General features: G+C 39.3%; 1 protein-coding gene across 10 annotated transcripts in view; it reads right to left on the reverse strand.

Annotated features, from left to right (window-relative positions):
• Positions 1 to 22,006, reverse strand: part of grip2b (glutamate receptor interacting protein 2b) — a 201,657-nt gene that overhangs the window by 42,677 nt on the left and 136,974 nt on the right. For 2 of the 10 annotated variants that reach the window (XM_008408299.3, XM_008408297.3), the window contains exon 1: positions 13,294 to 13,481. The exons of the other annotated variants lie outside the window; for them this stretch is intronic. In XM_008408299.3, coding sequence (XP_008406521.1) covers positions 13,294 to 13,348 — 55 coding nt within the window. In that variant the 5' untranslated portion in view covers positions 13,349 to 13,481. Of the gene's footprint in view, positions 1 to 13,293; positions 13,482 to 22,006 lie in introns of those variants that run through there. 10 annotated transcript variants of the gene reach the window in all.

A 22,006-nucleotide genomic window follows, 5' to 3' on the forward strand; every position in this document is an offset into this window, starting at 1 on the left:
TAAACACAATAACTCATCCAGAAGTCATGCTCACAGCAGGCAGGGACTAAACCTGCATTTAATAAGCCTTCTTAACACTAGTGCACGCGTGGACTGAGGCAAACATAGAAGACCGGGGCAAACGTAGCGGACCGGGGCAAACGTAGAGGACCGGGGTAAACGTAGAGGACTGGGGCAAACGTAGAGGACTGAGGCAAACGTAGAGGACTGGAGCAGATGTAGAGGACTGGGGTAGAGGACTGAGGCAAACATAGAGGACCGGGGCAAACGTAGAGGACCGGGGCAATCGTAGAGGACCAGAGCAATCATAGAGGACTGGGGTAAACGTAGAGGACTAGGGCAAACGTAGAGGACCGGGGCAATCGTAGAGGACTGGGGTAGAGGACTGGGGTAAACATAAAGGACTGGGGCAAACGTAGAGGACTGGGGCAAACGTAGAGGACTGGGGCAAACGTAGAGGACTGGGGCAAACGTAGAGGACTGAGGCAAACATAGAGGACTGGGGTAGAGGACTGGGGCAGACATAGAGGACTGGGGTAAACGTAGAGGACTGGGGTAAACGTAGAGGACTGGGGAAAACGTAGAGGACTGGGGCAAACGTAGAGGACTGGGGCAGATGTAGAGGACTGGGGTAGAGGACTGAGGCAAACGTAGAGGACCGGGGCAATCGTAGAGGACTGGGGCAAACGAAGAGAACTGGGGCAAACATAGAGGACTGGGGCAAACGTAGAGGACTGGGGCAAATGATACAAGTTTTACGTGTGTGGGGTCGGTTGGACCCCATTTGTAAACACAAGGGTCAAGCTTTTCCTAAAGGTAAGTCCAGGTACACTGCACAGGATGCTTACACATTTCACATATATGATTTATGATCTTTCATTCATTCACTCACTATGCATAACTAAGGGCTCAAATATAGAAGAGTTTGTAAAAGTCTTTTTAAATCAGTACAGAACACTTTAGTGTGTTTCTCTGCAGATTCCATCCAAATCTACCTACAAGGAGGATGGTCAGCTCACACAACCATCCTTTGCTCAGACACTTGATTTGATTTAGCTAAAATGTTTTCTCAGTCAGTGGGAAACACTGCATGGCCTCAGACTTCATCTTAACAGCTTCATTACAGGAACATGCTGTTCCAGGACCTGCTGGAAGTTCCTCTCAATGACTCCAACAGGAGGACATTACTTATGAAGAACAATGATGAAATATGAAGCCAACTGTGGAATGGCCCACCTGCTGGAGGCTCTGTAAAGTCCTGATGTTTGTTCACTGGTTCTTAGAAAAATAACTTTCATTTATGTGGAAAGAAATGACTTCCATCCATTTTCTATACACCCTTGTCCCTTAGTGGGGTCGGCAGGGGTTACTTCCATACTCTGCAAATCAAATCTGATCTATTTTCAACGTCAGTTTTGCAGTTTCTTCTAATACGAAGGATTACTAAGTGTTTGCCATCCCACACTCTGCAGCTCCGTTTGACAGCTGAGGCTGGAAGAGAGGCGGCGGCTGCTGCAGCAACTACTGCTGCAGCTCTGAAGACAGAGGATTTGTCCTACTTCTGAACCTCGGCTTCATCAGAAGCTTTCAATGAGTTTTGAAATTCAGAAGCTATTTCTCATCTATTAAACTTTAAGCTGCATGATCATCAGGGACACTTACAGCACAGCTCACACATAAACATATTTTATAAACCTGCAAAAATACGTATGCATTTTTGATACTATTTAGCATATGAAATTGCATTTTAAATCTGGCTATGGCACCGAGACACTAATGGACTCTGACAGGGTTTGGAAGGAATCTGCAACATATTTTGAAGCGTTTGTTGGCTGAGAAAGGCAGTTTGTCCTGTTTGTCCACTAAGCAACACGCATGAGAGAAACGTTTGTTAAATCTCTTTAGTTTTCTGAATGTTTGGCTGAATAAAAACATGATGAGATTGAATTTATGTTTTTGTAAAGCCACTTTACAAAATTAGCACTACACAGATAAACTGAATTAAACCAAATGTTTGACGTGTTTTAATACATATGAAGAAAATTAAATGTTGAAGAGATTGTGAAGTTGGTGTCCAACAGCTCCAGTTCACAAATTGGTAGTAATCTTCTCAGATAGATCAGGTTTGAAGATGCTTGTTCATTGCTTAATGAAACTTAAAGCTTAAATTTACTCAGCGCCTCTAAAATGACAATTATCTGACTTTTAAACCACGTATAAGATGTTTAACCATCGTGATTAATATAATTCGATGTACTACATTCCTTTTGCCAAAATGCTTAGCTCAGTTTAGAACATCTTCTTTTCATCAGCAGAAGCAGACAAAAGGATCATATTGTTGTTGTCTCAGAGATAAACATTCTCCTCAAAGGCACAATAAATAAAAGAAATATGTATTGCGTTTTTTATTTTTAGTTTGGAACCACATTCATAAATAATCTGGCTGGCTGACATTTGGCCGTGGGACCATCATGTGTAAGAAAACAGGATTTCCAAAGGCACATATTTTACATTTAAACAGACATCAGGGATGATCTATGCCTTGCTGACTTCCTGTGTTTTAGTCAGACCGACTCTCAGCTCTCATTCTTTGGAAACATGTCTTGCCTGTTTCTACCACTGAGGTATTATTCATCACTGTAAGGTTTTTCATTGAACATGGTCTTTCAACACCGCTTATCTTTTATCTTTCTCAAAATAATGCTGAGACTCGTTTGGTCTGCCTCTCCCCTCGTTTCCCCCCAACCCAGCCTGATAAATTAACGTCTCACAATGAATAATTTGAATGTGATTAGACTAATGACTGCTGGCACTGTCAGGTAGCTGAACAGGTTGAGATGCAGATGAAGCGTCAGGCCAGATTTACCTCCTCCAGCAGGCACAGCGCTTGTAGCTCCACTTTCTTTTCAAGCAGAGACAGTAATGACTTTCGCCTGTGCGACAGAGCAAATGACACTTTCCATAAGAAAATTAAACAATGTTGTGCTTAATTTTTCACAATGTTGGGGTCATTTCTCTGTGCTCTAAGTGACCCTATAAAATATATATTGGGTTACATAATTATGCTCAACAGCAAAAATAATATTTAATACAGTTTCTCTCTTGGTGTGAATGTACTAGGATCACACTAAGAGTTTCTGCTAGATGTTGAATAATTATTTTATTTCACAAATCAAAGAAAATGCTGGAACAATGAGACAACATAAGGTTAACCAGAAAACACAGCTAAGTTTGTTTTAAATGAAACAAGGACTTATAATTCAGAAATGTGTGAAACATATTTCATCTTTTTTTTTTTAAATCTACAGTTCCAGGAAACTTTTGTTTTATTTTTTCTTTGTGAACCTCACAGCAACAAGCCCAGTGTTAATTTAACTCTGAAGAGTGTGGACTACATAAACACTGAAAAAGTGTCAATATCAACTCTGTGGGAGTTAACATAATTCCCAGGGTTGATTTAACTCCCACAGAGTTGATATTAACACTTTTTCAGTGTTTATATAGTCCACACTCTTCAGAGTTAAATTAACACTGGGCTTTTTGCTGTGCTGCCACAGAACCAGAACCCAATTTATTCTGAAAACTACGGCTTTGGAACCGAAACCAATTGAGTCCCGAGTCCAGAGAGAGTCCAGACTGTGACCCAGAACCAAACGGCTGCCAGCTCAGCGCTGAGAGGAACGAGAAAAGCTGTCAGTCCAGAGAGGAGCGGCTGGGAGTCCATGGTTCAGAAACCCAAACTGGTTTCCAGGAAACAGAGGCGCCTGAATCAAACCCTGATCCTGATACTGATCCATCAGGGTTCTGACTTTACTTCACTTCTCCAAACCTTTCCTTAAATTGAAACGAGGATTTGGAAACATAAATTATGCAGATATGTTTGAATTTTTATTAGGAGAAACAATTTGCTTTTAGTTGACATATAAGAAGCTAATTATACCCTAAATGTTAATTATTGGTTCCCATCAACATTCTGTACGTTTGTTCATTAACTTAATCATTAAAAATATAACATTGTGAAAAAATATTCAATGAATGTGGTGCAAGAAAATATTTCTCAGCTGAAGCTTTTTATGTTTTCCAAGCTTTAATAAATAATTCATACAGCAGGAGTAGAAAACATGGCCTTAGTGTGAGTTTCTCCCTTTGTATCAGCGCTTCAGCCATGACTTAAATGTGTTGTGCTTTTCTAATTAAGAAAGAAGTGTTAACATGAAAGTTTGTTTCTCTCTGATGTTTAATTTGAAATATCTAGAATCCTATCTGGAGAAAAAAAAAGTAAACCAAAATAAACTTATAAAACAGTAAAAAGACAAAACGACACATGCTGAACGGATAAAGCAGAAAAACAAATCTGTCAGGTAAAAAACATGGTGCTTTGCACCAAAACACCTGCAGGAATTGTGTTGATTTGTATGGATGAATTTGTCTCTGTGTCTGAAATGAATGCATACATGACACAACAGTACTCTGCTGTGTCCCAAAGGCATGAAGTACAACTTCAGGTGACAGAGCGGCTTGTGGGAACGAGGCTCTACTGGTATCACCAGACTGAATGAGTTTCCCTCCAACTTCTTCTCTGCTGACTCTGGTAATTGTGCGACAGCATTAGGTTTGTCTCTCAGAACTGTGAAGCTTAACGTCTCATTTTGTTCTGTCCTGCTGTAGCAAAAGAACTTCCTGGGATGGCCTTTAAATGTTACTTGATTCCTTTTTATTATTATTATTAAGAACACATAAAGTAATCCATCCAGAAATCTAAAACAAAATATGTTAAGGTTTCTGAAAGACTACTTCAAGTTATTGGAAAGCATATGCAATTCGCCAAAAGATATGTCTCGCATAATTCTGTTGATCTGCATTGTCTTGTGTTTCTGGACTGAAAGGTCCAGGAAGGAAAGAATCTGAATTTTTAACCTAAAATCCCCCAAACTGAAAATTTTACTTTATGACGAATCTGACTGAAAAGCAACAGCAGTTTTGGGCAGAAAAACATAATAATCTGTGACTATTAGCAATACATTGATGCAGTCTGTAGATAAGCTGACCAACATCTGACGTACATACAGACCTGCAGTCTGACAAGCAGATTTTCCACAGGAGGCGAAATCTTTTCTGATTCCCTGAAGGTCCAGAGTACAATTACCAAAGAAAAGGGTTTCCTCATGCCTTTCGCTCCCTTACACATCCTGCCATGCATATTTATGAACTTATTTTACATTCTAGCTCAAGGTTACCAAAAACCCATTAAGCAGACAATGGAGCGCACCAACAGAGAGCTGGAGGTAGTCAACAGCAATTCGCTCAAACACGAAAACAGCTTTATATGGATAAAACACAAAAGGCAGTTCTTGTGTACGATCTTATTCTGACAGACAGTTATTATGATGTCACATAATTTTGTTGAACAAAGTGTGTTTTATTTGTTTTCTTTTCCTGTGGAAATCACTGAAAAACACTTGATTTGCCACAGGACTGCTGCACTAAATGGCTTTAGACAATACAATGGCTTACACATCAATCACACACACACACACACACACACACACTCTATTATTATTATTTTGGGTGAGGGCAAGACATAAAGGGAAATTTTAACTACATATTAAAAACTTCACTCCAACAATATGCAGATTATTACACTGTAGAGAATGTTAGAGTTTTATTTTTGGTAAAATTGTTGATACTTCTGATATTTGTGCTTCCCCAGGTTGGAAACAACCTGCGTCATGAGTTATTAAGGACGTCATTTAAATCTAAATATATAGTAAGACTTATCGTACTACCACCGTTTGATAATCAGCCCTTTCACATAACTAAAATACTCATTTTTCTTCATGTATTCATTATGTTACAAACGTTTTTATTTGATTACCAAAGACTTAGCTTCTCTAATCATTTATCAACAAGGAAAACAATCAGAGCTGCATTTGGTGACGTTTAAAGAGATTTGCAATAAGAACAAAGAACTCTAAAAATGTCCACGTTCACTTTAAACCCTCAGCTCAGACTTTAAATGACTCAAACGCAAACCTTCATAGTTTCATCGCACTGTTTGTCAGTTCTGTCCTGAATATGTTTGAGCTGAAATGGTTGGATTTAATGGTTTAAAGACCAGACTGCTGTTCAGTTGTTAACTTCAACTCCAGACAGAAAATCAGTAACAGTCAGGCGGATGGAAGAGCAGCAGCTTCTCTCCGAGGAGATAACAGAGTTTCACAGTACAAGAAACCAAAACTGCATTCATGGGAGTTTGGAAATCTTATGAATTAAGTACGTCAATTTTCACCAGAGCCAACAAAGAAAGAACAATAAAAAACAGCAACACATTTCTAATCCATGAAACATATTTGCTTAGAATTTGCATCAATGATACCCAAATTATACCATTAATTATGAAAATACCTTTTGAAAATATCCAAATGTTTTGAAAGAAGTAACAAATATCCTGGATGTAGCAGGTTGTTAAGAGGCGTTCACCACTTTTTGGAATTTTACCTCCAAAATAACTTTTTTTGATAAAAAGTTATCAAAAATGTTTTTAAGTGAGTAGAGAGGGCATGCATAAATAAGCTTTGATTTTAGTCTACTCATTTCCCCAAACCTCAACTTGAAGAGTTCAGATCTTTACTAATAGATTTTTTTTCAGAGATCAAATGTTTGCTTGAATGCAGGACATTTAGATACAAATACAATGTTTAATTACACGTAATACATTCCTAAACTTTAGAACAGTGGTTCTTAACCTTTTTTGAGGTACCGAACCCCCCAGTTACATATGCGCACTCACCGAACCCTTCTCATTCCAACACCCCCCCGACACACAAAATACTTTGCGATATTCTGATTATATTAGTTGTGTTACCACCCCCACGCCACTAGAGGCAGTAGCAACCCCAAAAAGATGCGTCTAAGGAGCAGATTTAGACTATAGAATTTGGTAAAAACGGTGAGTTTTGCTGAAGTAATTAAAGACAAAAGTTCAAATCCATGCTGAGAGTGGAACTCCTTCAATCAGGGCTCCTCCGCAGCTCTGATTGGCTAAGCAATGTAACGTGATCCTCTGATTGGCTAAGCAATGTAATGTGATCCTCTGATTGGCTAAGCAATGTAACGTGATCCTCTGCAGCAAGTGATGGCAAAGCGGGGCGTCATCACGACTTTACACAAGTGTGTCTTTACCTCCGCGTCAGAGGCTCCGCCGAACCCCTGGGGTTCGATCGAACCCAGGTTAAGAACCACTGCTTTAGAATCATATGAACATTGGCTCTACTCTGAGGGACTCAGAGTAGAGCCGCTGCTCCTCCACGTCGAGAGGAGCCAGTTGAGGCTCGGGCATCTGGTCAGGATGCCTCCTGGACGCCTGCCTGGTGAGGAGTTCAGGTCCCACCGGGAGGAGGGGACGACCCAGGACACGCTGGAGGGACGATGTCTCTCGGTGGGTGGGTGGGTCCTGGCCCAATTATTATGAATATTTTAGATGAATAATTTTTGTTAAACAAAAATAATTTTGTTTCTTAACTGATTATTTTCTGTTTACAGTGATGATGGTTTTGTCAGATTAACAGAATAAGATGGTTAGTTAAAGAACTCACATGCCTTCTTCCACATGTTTAAGTGTCGGGAGTGTTTCCTGTGTGTGAACACACACACACACACACACACACACACACACACACACACACACACACACACACACACACACACACACACACACACACACACCAACATCACTGAGCTTTCTGAGTTACTGAATACCAAGGCGTATGATTGCAGCGATTATGATTCTGCAGCCACTGAAGTGTAATTAACTATTGTCTGGGATGGTGCTGACAAACAGTTCGAATGTGGTTATCTCAGCCCCCACTTTCACTCCTTAACACACACAGACACACACACACACACACACACACGCTGGAGACCCCATTCACTAAATAAACAGTACAGAAAATTTGAAACATGAAGCGCAAACAAAAGCTTGGATGTTGAGAATAATACATGTTCAGTTCACAAATTTCTGCAAACCCTCTCATCCTCAAACCTTACGCGCGGATCTCCAGCCCACACAGACTGAACATCTATGGAAGGAACAAGCAGTAATTAGAGAGCTTAATGGCTTGTCTGTTGTGGTTAATTGCAGCCTGTATAGATCTGGTATCGAGGGTGGAAAAGGAGGAGGGTGGGGGGTGAAAGATGGGTCTGATCACCACTTCACTCCTAATGATCTCATGCTTTTTCCTTTGTTGTCTAGACTTTTTTTGCAAAACTTTGAAAACTCAACACAAAAAGCATTCAATCACCAGAGAGGGTGAGCGCTGAAGTAGACACTTAGCTCTAAAAAAGGCTCCATTATGATAATAACAGGAGCTTTGTGCACAATTCTGACCAGCTTTCTGAAAGTTGTGGCCACTCTTACAAGCACATCGTCTTCATTTGATTTAAGATATTTAATATCTTGGTTTCAAAAAGCTTATTTCATAACTCCAATTAATTTCTATATGCTTAGTTTTTCTGTGGCAGATTTGCTCCTGAATGTCTGATTATTATTATCTGTTGGAGAGCCAGTGATGAGTGAGGCCATGATGGGCTCTGTCTGCCCAGAGGTTCACAGATGATGTATATTAATCAAAAGTTGGATCATCAAATGATTTTTAGTATATGAAACTACATAAGTAGGCAGGATGGAACATCTTAACATGACAAAAACATCCTTAAGTCGATGAACTGGTAGTCATCTTATGTCGGATACAACCTGATGTGAGATGAAGAGTAAACCAAGAATAGATATTTTTATATAAGTACATTCTATAGATATTCTGCAGATGTTGTTAGATATTGCATACTATTACTATTAGACATTATGAATTAAAACATATGGTGAAACAAAAAGAAAAGGTGACTTTGGCATGTTTCCATCTGCTGGTTTGTAGCGAGTCGACCAGGTTAAAGGTCATTTTATCAGACGTTGATGTCACAGCTGTAATAAACAGGCAGTAGAGGTTAAAAACTAGCATAGACCAAAAATCTGAGCCAAACAGAGGCAGGTTTTCAGGAATGTCAGCCAAGTTATAATTATTCTGTCATGTTAACTTTGGCGATGTTGCATGTTGTACATCACCAGAAAGAGAAATTCAGTTCTAATGATCCTAACAGAAAATTAGTTATGAGGTAAATGTTTGCTAAGTCAGAACTTATTTGGCAAATGTGTTTAAAATTCCTCTTTACCACATAAACTCTACATGTGCCAAAAACCACCTCAAGCGAGTGCAAATACTTTTTTGCTAAATTTTGCCATTTTTATCAACATTTTTTAATGGAAAACTTCAAAATGCCCTTGAAGAAACGATGGAAACACAGGCTAGAGGTGGAGTTAAGAAATCTGCAGCGACTGACAGTGTAGTGTCAGTTTGGGCCGAAATCTCTAAACAATGTTTTGTGACACTGTGGCGTCTCCAACATGAAGAATTAAGACGGTTCTGACACAAAATCAGGTCCAAACTGGAGTTAGTCAGGCGCTCTTCACAAAACGACTCCCTAATTGTTACCACTGAGTAACATGCATTCCTTTATAAATCTGTAGTTGGGTTGCTACAAAAAAGGCAATGTGAGAAAAGTTATTTTACAAAAATGACTGCTCCATTATAGAGATTGCATGCAGTTTTGCTATGTTCGAGAACTTTCACTTTGAAATAAACTCTCTTCATTGTTCTGAAGAAGCAAAGAATGGACAGTCCAGATGAAGGAAGTTTGAATGTGATGTTTTTCAACCGGTTTCTGTTAAAAATAACATGAACTGAAGAGAAACTGAAAGAAAACCTGCATTTTGGGCGATGAAACCCAAACAGTGGAGCGTCTATCACCTGCTCCAATGAGTTCAGAAGGAGAAACAGCCCGTCAGGTGCTGAGCAGGAAAAAAACAAAGCATCAAAACCGCTTTGAAGTTACAGTTTAGCCTCTTTCTGCCAACATGTCTGAGCCACTGATCCAACACGATATCCTGTTAACCGGTGACAGCGTTCATCACAGGGTCGGCAACCGAAGGCAGAGGGGGACATTTTAAATGAGAGTTAAGAAGGATTTATCAGGGAAAAGACAGTGGCTGTTTTTAATGAGTCACATGGTTTGATCCCCCGCACTCTGCCATGATTTACCTGAAATGCTTGTAAGCTGCTTAAGGTAAGAACATAATCTAAATGACTAAAAATGTAAATGACGGTGGGAGGAGAGCTTCATCTGATGAAGACGACGGCGACAGAAACGTGTAAAAATCTTCATATGTAACCAAATCTTGTATTTATCACAGCAGGATGAACATTTTTGTTAGAAATATATTTATTTACAGGTTTTTAATGGTTCACATCTTTCCTGCTTCATCGTCAGGCTCGTAATGATCCAACAGGCACCATGCTGGAAAACGATGGTCTCCAGAAGATAAAGAAAATGAAGTTTGCAGGGAACAGCAGAGAGAACTGCAGGCAGCATTCACAAATTATGATAACATCCTACACACTCCCCAACTCAGACTCTCTTTGGCGTCAGACCAATAACGCTCAGGAAATTAAGTCATCTGTAAACCAAGACGCTGATAAATCCCTTACTGGGAATTTTGGATCACTAATAAGAATATCAGTGTAAGAAAAAAAGAACATTTTGTTCCTCTTAATAATACTCAGTTGATATCTGGACCTTTCCTTGAATCCCTTTATGATAATAAAATTCAGCTGCAGCAGATGTTTAACAAAGCATGCAGTGAAATATGAAACCTCTCAAGAGCAGGTTTCCACATAAAGCTGAAAATGAAACCAGCTTTATGAACCTCAACGCTCCATCACTGTTATCAGCTTACTTAGTCTCTGAGGCAATAGCACCCACCGGCTCCATCAGGGCATGAAATGGGACGGGGCTCACCTTATTAATACACCCTGCTGCATATGGTAAAAGCTAAATCTCTGCTGTATCACATTCTGCTGCTTTGAATCTTAGCTTTCATGGCATGTGAAGCACAGCAGTACGTATGCAAATAGTAGGGCTGGCAAAAATGATTATCCTTTCTTGGTAGAGGCCATGCTGCAGCAGCTTGACTTCAGCATCAGAGCATCTAAAATGCTAAAGAGCTTCAGTGGTAAAGGCTGCAACTCCTGGCGGCATTTTACGTTCAACAAGCCTCCGCATGCTGTGCTGCTGCTGTCCAAAGACATCAAAACAGGAGTAAAAAAGTGTTTTAACATTCTTCCTGTAATTCAAAAGAGATACAGTTTTAAATAAGAAACTAATCGAGTGCACTAACGGATTATTCATCAAGGAATCCGACTAATTTTCTCGCCTTAAAGCAGCTTCATTACAAAAGCCTCAGTATCATACATGAAACTGGATGTACTGACTGATTTAAACATGTTTTGGGTTTTCTGAACTCCTCCACAGGTTTCTACCTTTACCTCAAAACTCCTCTGTGCTTTGATCTGCAGGGATTAAAGGCATGGGTCAACACACTGCTTTTGAAATCTGCTCAAAAAGAGGAGGTTAGACAAGAACCACTAGAGTCCAGAGCAACAGACACGTCCTAACATTTGGATGGGAATGCATGCAGATCACACTGTGATGCTTTTTAATTCCTGTAAACTAATGTTTATTTTTTAAAACCTAAAAATAGAAATAAGATGGATTTCTTTAAAAATGACTACAAATTTCCCTTGCTGCATATTATAAGGACAAAATATTGAGTAAATTATAAGCCGTCTCTTATCAACAGCTCAGGTTACACTGATGGGGCTAAATGGACTTTTAATTAAGACTGGCAGTCAAAAATGGCTCTTTGAATTGTAAAGGTTTGCAGACTGGAATAGGTGGCCAGACAAGCTCAGTAAAGGGGAGCGTCTGAGTGTTTACAGTATCAAATCAGCACAATCACATATTGATGACATTACTTACATGCTGCTATCGGAGCATCTGCAGCAGCTTTTGATTTAAACATTAAAAATCTTCATAATGAGTTGGAGAAAAATACCCAGTCAACAAAGGCTGGATGCCCCTTCAGTCATGCATAATATAATACCACATATACAAACTGCATTGGCTAAAATCTATAATACCTCAACTCATCAAGCTTTAACTGGATTATTCTGCACTGAAAAAATGATCCTTTGCTGCAGCGCTGGAGAAAAAGACAAGTGCCAGATACAGACTGGTCACACCTGAAGTGAAAAAGATTCTTGAAAAGAAAATAAATGATAAAATGCAGAAAGTGGTGAAATACATGCCAAAAGTACCACTGGTTAGAATATTTAAAAAGTTTCATCCTTTTTTTAAAGTGTAAGTTTTGCATCATAGATACAGAGAAAAACAAAATGTATATGTCATCAATAATTTAAAAAGATTTAGTCGACCAAAATATCTGCAAAATGTTTCCAAAAATGATTCGACAAGCTGCACAGCAGTAGTTCGACGTTCCCACAAAGATCCACAAGCTTAATGTTGTTCTTCAAACTGAAGGTATCACTCGTGCACATCGTTTATGTCCCACCGTGACACCGTGGAGATTTATTTTAGCATGGCGGCGGCGGCGGCTCTTTTCAAACATCTCACCAGTCAGAACCAACTGTGTATCTGCAGGAGGCCTCAGACCATTTGACCTCCTTCAAAATACAAAGTATTACTCCTCTAATTATGTGGACCTGGTGCAACAACCCTGAGAAATGTTTGCATTTTTTGATGGGAAAAATTTACAACTGAACCAAAATGACTTCATTTTATTCATACGTACTCTTTCTAATTTCCAGTTAAGCTAAAACTGATATTAAATAGTCAAACATTTTTGAAACAATTTGAATATACTCATTGAGTTTTGATCGTTTTTGAAGTGGGCTTAATTTGTCTTTTCCCAAGAAAAATAAGAAATAAATAATCCTAGGAAACATTAAACACTGTAAACTTTAGAATACAGTGGAAAACCATGTGCAATGAGAAAAAGGTAGATTAATTGATACGATTATTGGTAATAAATCATTTTCAGTTCTACATGTCAGATCAGGCGTTTCCTTCACACATTCATATAGAAAGTTATACTTTTATCCAAGGCATTAAAACCTAATTAGCTTTTCATCAAACCTGTTTTAGATGCGCAGCAGTGTTATGGATTATAGATATAAGAAAAACAAAAACAGCGCCACCCACAGACTCTTAGATACACTGCAATAACATCCAACCTAGAACACGCCAAACATCACTTATGTCATATTAATGACAGAATACTAATACAAAGAGTATTTCTGCATCAGAATACGAAAACAAACTCACCCACACTATTTGCCCCAATGTCTCTTTTCAGACCGCAAAACATGACGGCAGACATCGACTTTTCCTCCTCAGAGTAACATCCACGACAGAGTGAAGAGAGACAAACACTGACAGGTTAGAGGAGGATGGAGAAAGGAGGAGACAGAGGGAGAGATGTGGACTGCTGAGCACTCAGGGAATACAGTGGCGATGATAAGAGATGACTGGCGCTTACGCTACAACCACTCAACCCCCAAGAGAGGAGAGAGAGAGAGAGAGAGGGAGGTACACACCAATGGATGAGACAGGCGAGGTTCAGCCTGGAGAGAAAGTGTTCAGAAATATGCAAATAAAAAGAAACAATAAAAGAAAAACAGAAGCTAAGAATATGTGGGTGAGTGAGCAACAAAGAGATGAAATAAGAAGGATTAAGCAGGCAGGGATAAACTGTTTATTTTTAGAAAATAAGACAAGAGGATGAGAGATGTTCAGTCATTTAGTCAAATCATCCATGGTTATTTTGAGAGCAGATTCACAGATGTTATTACTCTGATTTAGTTCTTAAGTGTTCATTTTAAAAATCACTATTCAACAGACCTGTTTCTGGTATTTAAGGAAAAGGTTCTTGTTAAACAGCTGGAGCGTGTATTTAAAAAAGAAAGAAAAATGTAAAAAAGAAGCTGTGGTTTGACAAAAGCTGGAGTTTTACACCACCATGCTGGACAGGAAGTGGATGCAGCATTATGTAGCAGGAACTACCATATTTGGACATGTTAAAATGATTTTGTTCAAAATAATATGAGGTTGGCAGCAGAAATATCAAGAAATTGTTGGCGGAAAAACAAAGTCCTTTAATGAGATTCAGTTAAATATCACAGAGACTCTGCAGCTTGTCCTATAAGGAAATCAAAGGAAAAACATTATCACAGCTTTACATGGCTTACAACAAACTATTTATACCAATTTAATCAAATTCATTCCCAGTACGGGAACTGGAACCACTGAGGCTGATGGTAAGAATTATTTTTTTAGACAATGACTAAATAAATGCAGCTGGTTTTTGCTGTGCAGCAAAATTAGCAGCTGCAGGAAGAAAAATAAGAGTTTAAAGTTAGTGTCTGAGCATGCATTGTTGTATTAATATCACTGTCTAAAGTCAAATCAGCTGAAATAAATTAAAATGTATTGCTTGAATGCATTAAAGAAATGTTATGGGTGAAGAGTAATAACTGTTCAAAACAGAGAAATGTCACAACACAGAGGAGTTAATGTGTAAGAGCAGAGTAATGAGTTTGGTATTCATTTTACATTAAGCTAAGATGTTTTTCCTCAGTGGCTTCAAACAAAACAGCAAGAACAATTTACTAAAACATTACGAAGCACCAAAAGTGTCGACAAAGGGAGATGCCAAGCTTTCACAACACATTTAATGAGTGTTTTACCGTGACAACACTGCTGTCTAAGAACTGCAGTTAGAAACGTCACTGGATATTAAATCTGGAAAAACAAAACTTTTAGATTGATTTTTTTTTTAACAATAATATGTTTGTGGTTTTTAATCAGTCTCACATAAAAAAAAACAACAAAAATGATTAACGTCTTTGTGGGGCAAACCAAAAGAAAATGTTATACTTAATTCACAAACACTTAAGCAGTTTAGGTTTATTTTATGATTCACTAGATATGTGCTGACCGAGTTTGGTCCGATTCTACTGACTGATTAAACAATGGCTTATTAACCAGCCTCAGTTGTTAACATGTGGATGAAAGTCATAGACATCCAAAGACCCTAACAGATATTAACGGTATGTTGATGTAGTAGGAATCTGTGTTTTCTAACAGCTTTACGTCTTTATTTCTGTAATGTTTACTTCACTTTAATAAGCGCCGTCATTTTTCTGCTCGTTCCTTTCTTTTATCCAGTTCTTTCTCCTCTCAGTAAATTATTTTACTCCATTTGAAATCCAAAACAATCCAAGCAAAACACAAAAACACACATGAATTATAGGACGTGATCGCTGTAGCATGTGTAAAAATGCCTGGCGCACATCCTGAGCCTGATGTGTGTGTTGGCTGGGTGAGCAGAGTAATAACTGCATTTCTTTCTCCCTGGTGGCCAGCTTCCTGTGAATGTTGTCTTCTCTGCGCAGTCTGACCTAAATTAATGCCAGACAGCACAGAACACACACACACACACACACACACACACACACACACACACACACACACACACACACACACACACACACACACACACACACACACACACACACACACACACTCAGAAGAGCTTCTGCATCTGATTGTTGAGTCTAATTGCATATCTTGAAATGCTACAGAAAGCATTGCTTACTGCTTGCATTTGTATTTATTTGATCATTCTGCACTCATTCTAAAAATATAAAGATATTAAATGGCACATTTTATTTGGACACAAACAGCTCCAGGTTTTCAGTTCTTGGATCTAAAGTTCATTACTTATTTGGATTTTCTATGTAAGAGGCTGTAGGGATTGACCTTAAAAATCAACAACTCAGTTCAACAGCCGAGCGCATCGTAAGAACTGTTCATCACTTTACAGCTGGACTGTTTACCATCCATTCATGACCCAAACCCTTCCAGTAACCTGTTCCCCTTCTCGCCTGTGGGGGCGCTGCACCAAGAACCACTGAAGGAAGTGACACAAAAACCTCTGAAGACACTGAGAGCAACTTCCTTCCATACAAAATGTAAACAAACATGGAGATTTTAGGGATTGTACGATTTCTCTTCTGAGTTTAAAGACCACTAGTCATTTCTCCCACTTGTGCATTTGTTTTGGTTGTATTTACCCAGAATGCCCTGCGGTGTAGTCTGCTTCCTGGTTTTGAAGTGATCTCAGATCCGCTTGGCGTTCACATTCAAACCGCACCAGAGTTCACTTCAGCAGATCCAACACAGAGTTTGATCCTTTGGTCTGAATCACTTTGATTTAAACATAAACCAGCACAACTGGACTTTCTAGACAAATAAACTAAAGTTTGATTAAATCGTACTAAAGAATGAATCCTGACTGAACAAAGAGCCATTCAAAAATAATCACTTCTCCAGAACCTTATGTTCCACATCGATGGATAGTCACTCGTTAATATTCCAAGTGTTTTAATTTTTTAATTTAGCTTTTTTTGCTTGTTTGTTTAGAAGTCATCTTCACATAAAAAAATGACCTTAAATATTAAAATCATTAGAAAATAATGCTAATCAGCGAGCTGGGTTTGAAATCAGATCAGGTTTGCTGTGAGAGATTTCTTTAAGCAGCTCTGAAACATACATGAGAGGAGAAACAGCAGAGTTAGAAGGCAGCAAAATAAGCAGTCAAAAAAATTAGTCATGTCAGTTTGCTGCTCCAGACACACACAGACACACACACAGTCAGAGTCTCCAGACACTCGAGTGCACAATTTATGCTGCACATGGTCAAACTTTCTCTCATCTTGTTGGCGCGGCGTCTCGCTCTTCTCTCCGTCTCTCCCAGTCTGTGGGTTTCAAGTGCAAATGAATCCAAGCATCACTCCAAGCATTATGAGAAAGGACTTTGAAGTGGCAAATGATGGCCTCCTGCAGCTCGGCGCAGAGAAACACACATGCACCCGAAAATCTGCACACTTGAGAAAACACTCGTGTACTTCTGCTTAGTTTAGCCCATTCTTTCACATCCACACAGAAACGTCAGAACTGGTAGCTGTGTAGGAAAAGCTAGATATATATTGGAGTAGAGGAAATGACAGGTGTAAGTCGATGCTCCTCAGTTCTACGTCACTTTCTGAAAAATAAAATAAAACTATCTTCCCTTAGATCTAATTTAATACAAACTAAATGCCACATTGCTTTTATTGGAACCAGAAGTGTCTGACTGTAAAACTTACACACTGCACTGCTGCGCTCCTTTTTGTCTACAAGTGCACTGAACACCCCAACTTTTACAGAATAAACATTTCTTTTTTGGAGTGGTATAACATTTATTTATAAGTAATATTCCTTCTTCTGTTTTATTGCAGTATTCAGGGTTTTTCTGACCTCCAGTTGTTTTGTTTGAGCAGATTTTTGCTGCAGCTCTGCCTCCACCTCGCTCTCTGTCTCTCTGAGTCTATATCTCCCCCTGCTGAGCGTCTTCATTCGATCACTGTAATGGCTTCTTACACTGCGGGACACAAATGAGGACAGATGGGGACTAAAAAACTGTCTCACAGCAACACCAAAGAGAAGGAAGCGGAGGAAGATAAAGAAAACAAAAAATGCAGAAGATGAAGGGCAGAAATATGGAAGCAGACAGAATGTGCAAAATATTAATTCCTATAATTATATTTAAATACGTTTGAGGTGGTAGTTGTGAATCCCATTGCTGACTTGACTCTCTTGACTCAATTTAATTACTGATGTGAGTTCAGTCTGGCCTGTTCCTCTGCTCAGAGGCCACATGACATTTCAGATTCACTTCACTGAGTGCAGACGTACAGTGGGCTAATGAATCACCATTCAAAGGCATTTCATTACTCTGAACTGTTGACATGGGAGAACATTTATCATGGATTCATGCAGTAATTTGCACAGTCTGTTGACTGTCCAGGAAGAAAACACACAGCCATAAAGGAAGCATTAAAACGAGTCGCCAGTCCGTTTTCACTGAGCAGTGAGATCATGATGGCAGCTGTACTTCCTGTTCATTTTTATTTCAAAGTAATGTTCTGAGAAATGTTTAGTCTCTGCTGACTGTAAAGACTGACAGTGGTGAGTCACTTTTAAATATATGCAATGTTGAAAGCACTGACCATCTGTTCTATTCACAATTAATCCATTGGTCTCATTCTGATGGCCGTAAACCCAAAATGTTGGAAAAGGAACCAGGAAACTCAGAGTTTGCACTTCCAGGTTTGCTTCTGAAATTTCCAACACAAATGTGTGTATCTGTCAATAATCTAACGTCAAAAAACATAATTTCACAACTGTGGTGTTTCCATTACATAAGAAATTAAATGAAAATCATATGTGAATAAGATTGTTCATGCAATAAGTCACTAAAAATAAATGCAGGGACGTTGGCGTCTTATTCAGCTCTGCCTCCCTGGGAGCGGCTACGCAGGCGCCATTTTGGGGAAATTGTTTTCTGAGATTTTACAGAAGAGTTATGGGTTCAACACGCTGGAATGATAACTTTCTATGAGCTGAGAGGCTGAGAGAGCTCTGCTGGAGCCAGCTGCTTATCATCTGAGAAAACATGAATCCTCCTGCTTTCTGTCGTCTTCTTTGTGGTTTTCACCAGTGGTAACGTCTGGCTGTTGATCATGTGACTTGTGATGTGAATAAAGCGTTTCCATTGCAGTTTTGTGAAATAGATCTATTTTGATAAAAATAAAAAATAAAGTGCATTTTTTCCAAAATTATTGTGTTTCCATTTAGCCAATTTATTTTCACAATTTCAATTTACGCAATTTTATGATCAGTTATTCTCTCCTGGATTCTGCTGCAGCTTTTTTCTGTTTCCTGTGTTTCCCTCATTCTCTGCACATTTCTCTCGCTTTCCTTTTAGTCCTCAACAAATCAAAAAAATGCAGCTTGTTGCTCCAGCAGCAACCTTCACCAGAGACAAACATGAACATCTCAGGAGTTCATGTTTGACGCCGTGGCTCTTCCTTGGTTTTTGTGGAGACATTTAGACTGTCAGCTTTTTACTCCTGCAGTCACCTGTCATTTTCTCCTCCTCCTCTGGATGCAGATGTTGCTGCCCTCTCACCTCCACTCACCTCAAACTGCTGCTGCAGTCAAATCATCACATTACGTTGCTTTACCCGAGTTCTCCAAGGGGTCCAGGTGGGCTCACCTGTCTGGTTCCTGCACCAATCATAAGGCAGGATGTCGACAGGATGCCCTCCAGACGACTTCCTGCTGGGTTCCCCACCACCAGGTCTAACTCCAGAACAGTTCCTGCTCTACTATCACTCCATCCTTCTATCACTTGTGCAAAAGACACCAAGATACATGAACTACTCACTTGGTGGGAGCTGCCACCAAGTGAGTGTGATTCACCTTAAAGAAACTGGTACTTAGTTCTTACAAAACAAGGGAGACAAGCAAAACCAGCTACAGGTCGAGGGAAATACTGAGACAATTGGTTAAATGTTCAAAGGTTCCATCATATTCACACACTAATGTTTTTTTTTTCTTCTAATTAACAGCATACAGTGTCTGGTGTAGTTTCAAATAGATCAAAACTTAAATGGGAAGGAATAACAGGCATGCAGAGCCGAGGCAGAGATGATAGATGAAGAGCAAAGTGCAAACCTTCTGTCACTGCAATAGGAAGTCGGCCAAGTTTGAAATGCAAATGAATCCTAAATCTGTTTTCCACTCTTCCTCTGTGGAATCACAGCTTTCTGCAGCGCCAGCTAACCTACCCGTCACTCCTTTTATAATTCACTCTCATTCCTGCCTTTGCTTCTCCTCCTTTTAATGATGTTCCTCTTCTTTTCTTCCAGCCACAGACAGACAGCAGTTTTGATGTTTTTTTCATGTATAGTGGATCAGCAGAAGAGTAGAAATAGATAAAGCTGAGTTATTTTGGCATCTGGAGTATTTTTTCTGACTCTTCCTCATGCTGGTGACACTCTTACCTTCTGTACTGTGATGAAGAGGAAGTCATGCAATTTGTGACACATTAACTACAAACCAGTGCATACTGTTATATATGCACTGGTGGCACGTACCAGTGCATATAACAGGACAACAATCCATTGATTATTAATTATTGCACATCATAATATGTACACCTAGACTACATCCACATATTTTTTTTAAATGCATGCTTTCAATTTTTTTACTGAAACTGTAACAGGTGCATATGTGCAAACATTTCTCTGCTCTAGTCTGATGATGGATGTTGGATCAAGTTATTATATTTTATTTTACTCTGATTTATACAATAATGTCAAGAGAGATTTTAGAAATCTTAGTTCGTTTGTAAGTTTATTTTATTAATTTATCTCACATTAAGCCATCTCTTCACTTTTACTTCACAAAAACAGTTTCCAATGACAAACTCCAGATTAAAATAGATGTGTATTTTCTATAAACGTTTAGCCGTTGCAGCAGTTTGTGGGTGAGATTCAGGTTAAACTCTGCATCAGTCATCATGACACAAAACATTCACACATAACACTGAAGCCTGAGGGTAATTTAAGTGGCTGGTTTACCCAACAGAGAGGAAACCAAGGTGTGCAGAGAGAACCCACACACTGACCGGGGAACGAAAACACTGCAGAGAGACGCCTGGATGTGATTCAGGTTTTTTAATAACTGCTACAGTGCAGAGCGTCTAAAATAACCCGGCGTTCTGCTTCATGAACAACAAACATCCCCTGTTGGCATGTTTGGTGGATTAATCAGATTCAGTCTAACTGTTGGTATTCTACAGATTATCCATGACTAATAATGAAGGTCTTAAGCAAACATTCAGCTCAGGACTCAGTAAATGTGCCCAGAATCTCCCCACATCTCAATTCCGTCCATCATCTTGCTTGAAAGCAAACTTGACATTTTATCCACCTGATTCAAAGGTATAATTTTCCTCATTCATTCAATCTGTGAGTCCTGTCATCCTGCCTCTTTCAGCAGCTTTTTTATCCTCTCTGTAAATGTTACCCTGCCTTTGTCTTTGCTCTTTCCCTCCACCCTCTTGATCTCTTCCAACGAGGCCTTGACATAATGAGGCCAAACTAGCAGAAGTGTGAGACCTTTATCTGTGTCCCTCGCAGTCCCTTCAGTTTTTTATGCTTCCATTTGTTCTCTGGATTTATTTGGATGTATTGTGTTCAGTGACAGCAGACGAAGGAAACGCAGGACGGCTGAATCAGCTTTCCAAAAGGTTCCTTTAAGCTCCTCTTGGAGACGTCAGCTCTGGCCCTTATCCGTGTTATTCTCTGAGCGACGCAGCCACGTGTCACCGCATTCATTCCTTCGCCCAACGCGCGACGCAACCTGTCACTGCGTTTTTGCTCTCCTCAGTGATTTCCATCTTCTGCTGTTTCTCCTCTCACCCTCGCTTGTTTTGCTTCCCATAATATCTCTGTCACTTTTTTCAACCTCTGCCTGTTCACTGGAGTTTCAGATGGTTTTCTTCAGATCTTTTATTCTGTTTTATAATTTTCTCCTGCATTGTGTTTTATTCTGAAAGTTTGACTACTTCAGCTTTGCAGGTTCAGTTTGTGTGAAATGTTTGGTTTGCCTTTTATTTCCTGTTAACTGATTGAAATCATTTGGATTAAAGTCGGCCGCCAGTATCAAGTTAAAAAACACTAAGTGTTTCTTGTTCTCAGCTGCATCAGTCTGATGACTGCTGCAGCTATTTTAACTCAGTCTCAAGCATATAATGGAGGTAATGTTGGAGCGACACCTGGGTGGGCGATCAGGCAGCTGTGAGCAAAACATTCAACAAAACTCAAGTTCTTATCATCCAGTTGTTACACAACAGAGATAAACTGAAACTTTTTGATTACCTTAAAAAAAGCGAAACACTGAGATGATTGTTATACAGGATATTAATGCATATTATGTTACTCTGGTTGAGTTAATAAAATACTTTATTAAGTTATTCATTAAGTGTAGCTTAGTGTTGGTTGGGAAAAAACGACTTCATTTAGAGATTCAGTTTGGGTTTGAACAAATCATTTTACAGAAAGAAACAAAGCTTTGTCAGGATTCT

The sequence above is a fragment of the Poecilia reticulata genome, chromosome 5 (assembly GCF_904066995.2).
Source record: "Poecilia reticulata chromosome 5, P_reticulata-male-v2, whole genome shotgun sequence".
NCBI lineage: Eukaryota > Metazoa > Chordata > Actinopteri > Cyprinodontiformes > Poeciliidae > Poecilia > Poecilia reticulata.